The sequence below is a fragment of the Harpegnathos saltator genome, unplaced genomic scaffold (genome assembly GCF_003227715.2).
Source record: "Harpegnathos saltator strain DR-91 unplaced genomic scaffold, Hsal_v8.6 scaffold379, whole genome shotgun sequence".
Lineage (NCBI taxonomy): Eukaryota > Metazoa > Arthropoda > Insecta > Hymenoptera > Formicidae > Harpegnathos > Harpegnathos saltator.
The window spans coordinates 47,863-58,887 of record NW_020230182.1 but is presented as its reverse complement, the minus strand read 5'-3'; the positions used below and the strand labels follow the sequence as shown (position 1 = coordinate 58,887).

At 37.8% G+C, this 11,025-nt stretch overlaps 1 protein-coding gene across 2 annotated transcripts; it reads right to left on the bottom strand.

The window, feature by feature from the left end:
• Positions 1-572: 572 nt before the first annotated feature.
• On the bottom strand, positions 573-10,383 carry DNApol-alpha73 (DNA polymerase alpha subunit B). Of its 2 annotated transcripts, XM_011146038.3 has the most exons (7): positions 10,236-10,383; positions 9,437-9,665; positions 9,270-9,324; positions 3,031-3,137; positions 1,591-2,382; positions 1,171-1,386; positions 573-1,027 (listed from the first exon to the last, which is right to left on the bottom strand). In XM_011146038.3, the coding sequence occupies exons 1-7, from the start codon at positions 10,312-10,314 to the stop codon at positions 709-711; spliced, it is 1,797 nt and encodes a 598-aa protein (XP_011144340.1). In that variant the 5' UTR covers positions 10,315-10,383; the 3' UTR covers positions 573-708. The 2 variants fall into 2 exon arrangements, with proteins under 2 accessions (XP_011144340.1, XP_011144341.1); XM_011146039.3 differs by lacking the exons at positions 9,270-9,324; positions 9,437-9,665; positions 10,236-10,383 and adding an exon at positions 6,467-7,344 and having other exon boundaries at positions 576-1,027.
• Between the last annotated feature and the right edge of the window lie 642 nt (positions 10,384-11,025).

The following is an 11,025-nucleotide window of genomic DNA, read 5'->3' as shown; positions in this document are numbered from 1 at the left end:
TACATAAATTTATTGAAGTAATTAAAACAGACCTGACATCCCATGCATTTTTATTTCCTTTCTTTCTTTTTAATTATTCTATTTTAATGAAAACATTTAAAGAAAGGACATCGAAGGTAAATGAGGATAAATAAACATCGATTGATTGCGTCCTCATATAAATGATAGATGCCATGAGGAAATAATTAAGAAACGGATTCTATTTAAGAACAAATTAAATTTAATAATTCAGGAAAAATGTATGTACTTTGACGTTTGTTAAAAAAATATACGATGTGAAGATGGAAGAACTAAACAACGTATGTTTATCTTAACATGCCTAACATATGATCCTAAAACATCACTTCGTATGAATCTTCGATCAATATAAAAATACTCAATCACGTTCGCGTTATGATATATCGGATATATTTTTCAATCAACTATCGAACAATCGAAACGGTTCAATGTAACAATATATCTATATAGCCTAATCAACTTTGTCAAAATTTAAGAAAATTATTTCTAAGATCGAATCAAATTAATTTCTACATTCAGCTTTTATTTTTCAATATTTCATCGTAATTTCTAAATTCGAATTTATTTTCTTCGATTTTTAAAAAAGTAAAATCGGCTGTTCGAAAAATTTCGTTAAACACTGTTACAATGAACCCTTCATTTAAAAGATACTCAGTCGAGATATCGTTTCTATGGTGTACCTTAGAGTCATCAAACTTTAACAATCTCGCACAAGATGTTATCAGAACTCCATTTGCCGTGAAAAACAGGTTTTACGCATAACCTAGCGTATGTGTTTTTATGCATGCGTTCTGGATTAAGAATCACGCACTCGTGGATTACTTTGCAGTAACATCGCATGTCAGACGGCAGAATTAATATGTGCGGTTGTTGATCAAAAAACGCATATTTCTCCCACAGTTCCGTGTCTACGTTCAGATCTTCAGACGAAGGATAAACAGGATAGAAGCATGTTTGTGCCAGCACATGATCAGCTAGGCGACTGAGCCTATCCATGCCAGATATGTTACTGAAAATAACATTCATTCATTTGTTTTAAAAGAAATCTTGTACAAACATGTTTTTATTGAATTTCTTACTAATTGAATTTTTTCTCCTATAATTCACGCTTTGGTTTCGTCAAATTACTTATGTAAATAAAAAGATACTTACGAAATCTCTTCTTTGCCAATATGTTTAATAACATCAACTGATGTAACACCAATTTTTAAGCCAAAGATATCCAATATACAGGGATCCGGCATCAACTTTAAGTTTGAATAATTTTGAAGCAACTTTTTGTCAAAAACTGTGTACTGCGGAGTTGGAAAAATAGGCTCATGGTGCGCATCGCGATTAGAAGTCACCAACACAACTTGCGTGCTCCTCCTGTAATATCACACAATAGAAAATTATGCTTAGAACCTGCTTACTCAAAAGATGTCACGAAGAGTGATATTAGTTATTATTTCCGGTTGTTTATCATCTGCAAATAATGTCGCGACACTTCCGTAAAGAAAAAAATTAGCTAAAAAATTTTAAGGATTCGCTATCAAAAGCAGATATGAATAAATTAAATATCCTGCGTCTTACTTTGCCGATTCCATTATCCTCGTGAGAGTCTTCTCAAAGAGTTCCTGATGCGTGTCCTTAACGAGACCGTCCTGTATCTCAGGATGAGTGTATTCGAGAAAAGGCCCAACGAGCACTAGGATATGCGGCTCATCAGATGCGACCTTCTCCATCAAGTCCCACAATGGCTGATAATGCATATTGTTCGATGCGGTGAATGGGCCCGCCGCGACGAAAATGTTGACGTTTGCCTCGATCCTAGGCGCGCATGCCGGCGGCGCGTACGCTTTCGCGAAAATCTCCTTTACGTAGAGCACATCGCCCACTGGATTCGTAGCCTCGACAGCCACGATCTGGCCGGAAAACACGGAATAATGCTTGACGTTCCGAAAGTCTAGCTCGATCGAGTCGGCCACTGAGGTACCCTTTCGCCTCGTGCAACCTTCCAACGTCACCATATTCGCAGATTGCTTGTTCGTGCTGATGCGGCCGAAGGTGCGGAAATACGTCTGATTCACGCTTCGTACGTTTTTCACATATCTCAGATCAGCTGATACGTCCTTGCCCTTCGTCGCCGACCACGTCTTGAACAGTTTGTTGCCCAGATTGCGGCAGACGAAGGTGAGGAGATTCCCTTGCTTCGACAGGATCTCGTACATGTATCTGGCGTCGCTGGGAATGTGCGGCTCGTCGGACTTCGTGACTTCAACATCGTAATTTCCTGTCCTTTTCCAAGACACCGCAATTTTCTTCTCATTGGTGGAGAGTAAAATCTTCCCTTTGTCTGTTGCATTGCGCTGGCTGAGCGCTGCGCTTTTGAGTATACAACAATAAAGCGACTTTGCGAGAATACGTTTGTAAACATGTGCAATATATTCGCTAGGTATGCGAAATGACATTTTATATTACAATTTTTATATTAAGCGTTATGTTGTTAACTTACTGACTTTTGGAAATTTCAAATTAAGGATAAAAGTCAGGGCGCTATTGTAACAATATATTCTTGAGACCAAATAGAGCAAAAAAGTCTAGTACCACTTTTTTCCGACAAATGGCGAGGTATCGTAAGTTAAATATTTAAAAAGTTATTAAATTTCCTTTAAATATCTAAAAAAATATTAGGCAAATAAAGGAATGTTTCAGACAAAAGTTGTTCAAATTAATTGGTAGAAAAAGACGGTGTAATAAAAAATTAGATTTCCATTAAAAAAAAATAATGATCAGAATATCTAGAAAGTAGTGCCATTTGTAAACAAAATGATATATTGTTTTACGTCCCCTTTGAAATCATACAACTTTAATTCGAAACTTTTTTTCTGAAATGCCTGGTTTTCGAGATATTTCGCTGTTCCGGTATTTTTTCCTCACCCTATGTAACCAATGTTTCTAATTTTTTTATTTTAGAATGACACCCGAATTTTTTGACATTAAAGATAAAATTTACTTCTTTAGCTTGCTTACGAGTTCTCGGCGTGACTAGCTGGTAAAAACTCTGCAGTTTTCGTTGTGTTACTAGTCCGAATATCCACGTTTGTCTCTACTTCCACATTTTTTTGTACTTTCGTGTGCTACAATGAAACAAAGAAACCGATACGTTACACACCTCAAACGAACGCTCAAGTGGATCTACGAAAATTATCGCTATTGTGACTGACGCCAATATAAATAAATGCTTTTTCTAACACGCATATGATTCTTGATGAAAATTGATTTATTACAGGTTTAATCAAAAAATCTTATATGACCTTATTGGATCGAATTGGAAAAATTACAAGCAAGCAAGTTTACTTTGTCGAATTTACTACTTATTACTTTATTACTTTAAAGCATCATATTTCAATTTTTTACAAGACTTCTTAATTACAATAAGAATAGAATCGTTACAATTTTAAGCGATTATCATTATATCAATCCTGTAGCTAAACAAGAGCTTCTCGTAGTCGGTGAAACTCAAATCCCAAGATTTGATCTTACGAAATCCCGATACCAAGACAGATACCGTAGACGAGTATGTATCTAGTCACGAAATGACATAACAAGAACGTGCACCACATTCATACTCGTCTATGGAATTGCTTTCTTCCTCCTCTATTATATACAACACGCGTCGTACGTTTAGTCGATAACAGCAATCGGATCGGATGTCGTGCAGAATCCTTGTTCTGCATTTAAAAAACACCGAAAGATTCTCGATGCATTCTACAAATAAAACATCTCGACTTACAAGAAGAGCGAATGCTCGAAAACACACTTGACTCGAGAGTCGAGAATCACTATCGCCGTATCGTCGTACAGCATTATACGACGTCTCGATCTTGATGATTGTTACGCGTGCTGCGACGCGGTGCCCGAGCGTGCTTAATGAGTGTGGATCTAGTCACAACTTTAACGAACCGTGCACTAGACCACCACTCATTCGGCAAATTCGGACGGATTCGTTCCGCTCGGCTCTGTCTTCTCCCATTGTCGTTCCTCTTCTTCGTGGTTCTTTCCGGCGCATGTGGCATGCTCGATTTCACAGATACACGTTAGCTCCGCAGACAGCAGTGGACGTTGCTGACGAGCGACTCTACATGAGAAAGGTCAACTGCGATTAACCTGGCCGCTCTTAACGCCCGCTTTATTACGCATTGTTTCAATCAAGTTCGGAGAAGGTCCCAACTCGCGCGCGTCCGAAGCTATCCGATCCATTCGAGATCCAGTTGACCGTTTCGCTCCTGCTGCAGCATGCCTCCACAGTCGTGCACGTTACGAGTAACGTCGCTTCGCACGTGACATGTCCCTACCTCTCATTCCTTTTCACTGTCTCTTGCTATGGACACGCAACGAACTGCGAAGGTTTCGTGCCAACAGCGAAGCAACAAACTTTTTATCCCCGGCGGAAACATATCTTGCGTGCTCTCTCACCCGGACCCAAAACGTACCTGGCAAGAGACCCCTGGATCCCCTGACAAAAATATATTTCAGCCTCTCGACAAAAAGAATCTTGGATTGCTGACGAGATATATTTCGGTACTTCAAAAGAGAGAAGTTGAAACCGGTATTACCCCGGTGAGATCAGATTTCGATGCTACAATATGCGAAAACGACCTCTGTGTCTATCCGTGACAAACGAAACATGACAATCAGGGTTTTTCCTCTAGCGAGATTCCTCGTCTCTGTCCCGTATTTATCTATAGTTTCGGAAGTTAAGTTTAATCACAGCTGTATCAATGTTTATCTGGTTTGAATTTATCTCAAGATTCAAGTGTATAATCGACGTCAAAACTTCTGTATACTATATTTGAACTTGAAGATTCTTGAAGCTTCAAGCATAAGTTCCAGACATTTGAAACCTTCCGAAGGAGTAAGAATTTTCCAATTTCGGTACTTGCGCGACTTCCAAAACGACTCGCGCCGTTTGTCATGTAGTCAGATCAATCCTATCGTTATTTACGGAACGAGAGGTATCCAACGTCGAATGATACGGCGCTGTCCTTTCCCTTCCTTGTCATTTCACTCCTCTGCTGTATCCGACTTGTTTCGACCATCCTTGACACCTTTCGTTCGGTTGTTCCCGAACCGTGGGAAAGTACGTTCGATTTTGGCCAGTTACACTCGTGCTTCGCCACCGACGAAGAAGGGGGCTACTGCTAACCGCCACGACCAGTCGACCGAGCAACCGCGTTCGTTCGTTCAGAGAATGCACACAAATATATATATATATATATATAGATATATATATATATTGATCTGTCTCATCTGAGTCACGCACCACATGATACGAAGAATAGAGATGAAAGAAAAGCGTGACGGACCGAAAGCCGTGCGGGCGAGGGAAGAGATTGGTAACAGTTGTTGTTCAATTGCACTTAATTGGCGGAGACACCACGAACGGGCGGACGGGTGCACGAGGAAACCGTGTGCTCGAAGAACGCGATATCTAATATGGAATGTGAGTTATTCATATTGCTTATCGGCAGGAATGCAGTACGTACAGACAGCTGTCGATTCCCCGATCAAAGAAAGTTATGTAGGGGCAGCGGTCGACGGACGAACGAACGAACGAACGAACAAATAGTAACGCAAGGAAAGCAGGTCTAACATGGTGAAAGATTTCGGACAAAAAAATTTACTTTTTTTAACGTCACACGTTGAAACAGTCAAGTTTTGCAATCTTAATTTACATTTACGACTTTTACTCAGTATGCTCAGAAAGACTTGATGCATTCACAGAAAAACTAAAAGTGAAGATGACAGTATCGAGCTTCTTGATTTTAGATAAAACAATTAAATTTTGACATTGAACGATTAATATCTAGAAACTGTGACAAGCTTTAAAAACCAAAGTATCAAATATAATCTAAGTTTATCTATTGGAAAATTTACATACCTCAGAAATTCGAGCTGGAAGTTTGCAGAACAATATTATCTTCCATTAGTTGTAATAAGATAATCACTGATTTTACAGAAATAAATCATAAGAATCTTCAATCCTGAGTGAACAATTAATCTCCAAAAATTTTTAATCTTAAGGTAATTCTACAATATATGTCGTAAGTTGTAAGCCGTAAGAATTGGCGAATCAAAGTCGATTATTACAAAAATAATTGGCTATAATTGGTCAGTTCTTACGGCTTACAACTTACGACACGCATTGTAGAATGATCTTTAGGAATAAAATGGAGATCGAAAAAACATTTTTACTATAAATATTCTATTTTTTAAAAGACACGTGCATATGACGTTCGCAAAATTCATTATAGTCAAATTTCATTTACAAATTTCCCGGTAAGAGCTTATTTTCTGTAAAACGCAATGTATAATTGAAGAGATTTAGATACTAAAATCAAAACTGATGCAATATCCGTCAGTTTAACTTTCAGTAATACCACAGATACACCGGAAAGAATCTTACGTTAATTATTGCATTCCTATTGTCGCGTGATACCATTCATCGTCGGTGCAACAGGTTGCAGCAACAGGCAGCGCGATCCAGGATTCACCGAACGAACGGTCGACGCACTCGTATGCCTGCGCGCTGCACGCTGCGCCGCAGCTTCCTTTCCCACGACCGCGCATGCGCGCTCAGGTCGCGTAACGCTCGCGTGAAAGCGAGGTTAATCGTTGGAGGAACCGTATTTCTCCAGCGTACCCATTGTATCATCTGCTGACCCATTGGTCTCCATGTTCACGATGACGCGTATCCCATTTATCGTGAACGAACGCGATATCCGGCCGACTCCTCGCCGAACGATACCGAACAAATCGCCGCACGATCGGCAACGGAAACGACTCGCGTTCTCGAGCTTCACTCGCGCCGAAATCCATCATGGCCGCCAACGTCGCCGCTCGCTTGGCGCTCTCTCTCTCTTTCTACATCGTTCTTCCTCTCTCTCCCTCTCTCAACCACGTAACCACCGTCTACACTCTTCTCCGCAAATCTCCTTAACGAGAACACACGACCGGTAGAATATCCGAGATTTCGTGATCTGCGAGTCGATCAGGACCATATTTTGATCAAACGTGATGGAAATCGGAAGAAAACTGGCGGTCGTTCTCGATCACAGTCGCCGATGGTGGCGTCGCGTCGGCGACGCCATCGAGATACCGAGCCGAGCTTGTATCACCGTGACGATAAAGATACAATTACGATGTACATCAGCAAGACGAGCGTTAAATGAGAAACGAGATGCGGCCACCCCGGCGGATTATCCGATGCTTTGTCCGCCGAAGTGACGTGCGCGTGAACACGAACGACGAGCTACAACAGACAGTACAACGGGGTCCTTGAAAACTGAAATCGTGCCCTTCGAAAGAAATCTGCTCGGCTCTCTCAGTGATCGGGGAGGGAAGGAGAGGGAGATCCCTCTCCCGTCGGAGCAACACACTCTGTCCTCGTTCCGCCAATAGAAACGAGTCGCTCCCTTCCCTCCCCGACCTCCCGAGTATCCTTTGTAAGAGAGAAAGCGGGGCGACAGCGCGGTGGGGATAACGGCGGGGTAATCTACCTGGGTGATTTTTGTGGCGGGAATTACAGTACCAACACGCGAGATCTTATAACGACGCCGCTGCTTCTTCTTTCTATGCCCCCCGAAGAACGAGAGGGAGAAAGAGAGAAAGAGAGAAAGAGAGAGAGAGAGAGAGAGGGAGAGAGGGGGGAGGGAGAGAGAGAGAGAGAGAGAGAGAGAGAGAGAGAGAGAGAGAGAGAGAGAGAGAGAGAGAGAGAGAGAGAGAGAGAGAGAGAGAGAGAGAGAGAGAGAGAGAGAGAGAGAGAGAGAGAGAGAGAGAGAGAGAGAGAGATCACCTGCTGGCAAATGGAATGCGCGCGATGCGATGTTTCGAAAATTTCGTTGCTACGATCGAACAAAATTTCCAACACGGATGGCTAACAGAAAAAATTCGCACAGAGGCACGTTCTTTTTGCGAACGCAGCGTGGTGTTGCGAAAAGAACATGAGGTCGTATACAACAAGCGAGTTGGAGAAAGACAACAGGCATACTATAGATCGACCGAGGATCGACCGCGCGAAGAATGCGAGGCAGTGTTGCCAGAACGACGTAAATCATCCTCGTACCGAACTGCCTGCCGGAACAATGCTACTCCGTCACGGCGTTTCTACGAAAGGATACGAAGTCATTTATTTAAGTTAAAATAGACAGTCATCAACTTCCAAGGAATATCATATATGTGAATACTCTGTATTCTAAAAAAAATTTATGCCTAAAACGGAGTAGCATTGGAAAGAGAGATGATTAAAACATAAAAATACGAATCAAGATAAAAATCGCGAAAATTCAACAGATAAAGCATTATCATTGCGTTTTGTTAATAAAGATTTACTGAAATGCAGAGATCTACGCAGTTGATTCTGCCGTAATAATACAACACTCGCAATTATGCACATAGAAAAAAAGTAACGAGTTTTAATAGAGATGTTTGCGTCAACTGCAACGTATATATTAAGTGATTCAGCATATAATACCACGAAAGAGAAATATAAAGATTCAATATAAATCACTATAAACATATATGTACATATTACATAATATGAAAAAGAATATATCTTTATAAAGCTATCACCTGTGATTTATATAGAAAACAAATATAAAAATTAATTTTTAATTATATATTAACATACCGACATCTGACAATCTTGTACTATTCTTTCTTACTTAATTGCTAATTTAATTATAATTCATTGAGTATATTACTGAAATAGAAGAATTAGAGAAATATCTCACACAGCAGAAATATTCAAAATATATCACAGAGATGTTCTAAAGATATTGTGATATTCTTAGAATATCCCTATGATATATTTCTGCTATATGGAATATTTGTAGTTCATATTCAAAGAGATTAAAGATTTAAAATATAAGATTAAATGAATTATAGGTAGACACTGTATGTAAGTATATGTTGCATATATATTATTTTTAAATAAAATTTAGATCTCTATATAAATTTATAATCTATAAATAGAAGAGATTAAAGATTTAAAATATAAGATTAAATGAATTATAGATACTATATAAATATGTTGCATATATTATCTCTAAATAAAATTTAGATCTCTAAAATAAAATTTAGATCTCTAAAAATATATTTATAATTTGGTAGATTAGTTTTGTCAATATGGGATTTGGAGAGACTTTGGTTGAAATTGTATCACTATTTTTTATATGAATTAATAGAGAAAAGCACATATGAAAACTTACCTTCGATGGTTGGATCTCAGAACAGCCATACATGCTAAGTACATCATCGCTTTCACTATAATAATCATATGTAAGGTTCTATAGTTATATTAATGATTATAGACAAAGAAATATTATAGTTGTCTGTTTCAGGATGAAACAAAAAATTGAAAAATATTAAAGGATACAAAGCTTCATTCTCAATAAAATGTTCATCCTTTGCATCTTGTTGTGGTTCCACACAATTTTCCTTGGTTAAGTTATCTGACTTGTAATCTTTTTTCAATACTGTATTTTCCAATTCAATAAGAGCATCGATAGTAGGATCAATATTGTTGTCATTATTGACACAAAATGTGAGCCACAATTCAGTAAGCTTTTCCACATCCACATTGTATGATTCACATAGCTCAAAGCCTGCAAGATAAACGTTACAATAATTAATTCCAATGAAAATATTACCTTTGTTTCCCAATAATATTATCCATTCATTTTTTAATATTTTCGATATAAATGATTTTTATAATATACAAATAAAGAAATATAATTTTCCTATCAATGCGAAGGACAAAAAGAATTGTATTAACATTGTAATTCTGATTACAATTTAATCCTTTGCATTACTGTAGGATCAATATTAATACATAAAGTAAATCCCTAAATATAATCAAAGTTAACTAACAATTCTTTTCAATATTGTGTATATATGTTGATCAATGTAACATTAAGGTTATAACGAAAGAGAAATAACCTCTTTATATGCACATTTAGTGACTGTTATTCTATAAAAGATATGTCCAATCGATCACACAAAATACAATGATTTTATTTTTAACGTAATTAAATTAAAAATATCAAGAAATCTCACATTTCTCGTAAAATGATAAACCTAAATTGCAACGCAGTTCGCGACATATGAGGACTATTATTTTGACGAGAAATCTTCGACGCATACATCCTTATGAATAGAATCGAAATAATACTCACATTTCTCAAGAATAGCTGGGCTTTCAACTGTGCAGCCTAAATCCTGAAACAGCTCCAACAAAGACTCTTTTTTTTCCATCTTACATACGCCTGGGTATTCCTAGTTGCTCTTGGCGCCAAAACTGTCGAACATGATGTTTTCGGACGAAGGAATAAATTCAACGCAAGCGCAGTGACATTAGACGTTGTTTTCACATTTAACTACTTATATGATGCCGTAATTCTTTGACTCCGTAATTAATTTAGCATTTTGGACATTAAGATTATATAAATCACTTGTACATGGGATTGTACGAATATAATGAACAAATAAATAATCATAATTAACAAGTATATCATTACTTCGAGAATCTTAATCGTTGCAATATTCGGCTCATTCGTTGCAATATTCGATTTATTACGTGAGAATTTCGCAGCGATTAATTTATAATGCAAAATTCAACAAAGGTTTACATACAAATTATCGTCGGAAATAGGGAAGATAAGTTTCGTAGTATTTGTAATGATAAAATATCATATCAAGTCATGTTTAGATATAAATATTCTATGATTGAGTGCTGCACTTTACGCTTTCGGCTTACAGAAAAAACACCTCGCGAGCGACCGTTATTAATAATATCGAATGTAGTCTTCATGGATTTGTTATAAAATTTTATAAATTTGTTACAGTAAAATTTTTAATATTTTTCAAATATCAGACCTCTCGGGTATTTTGATGTATTTGATGCTTTTAAAAATTAAATAAAGCAATATGATTGGCCAAATTGCTCTACATCAAATGTATCGATAT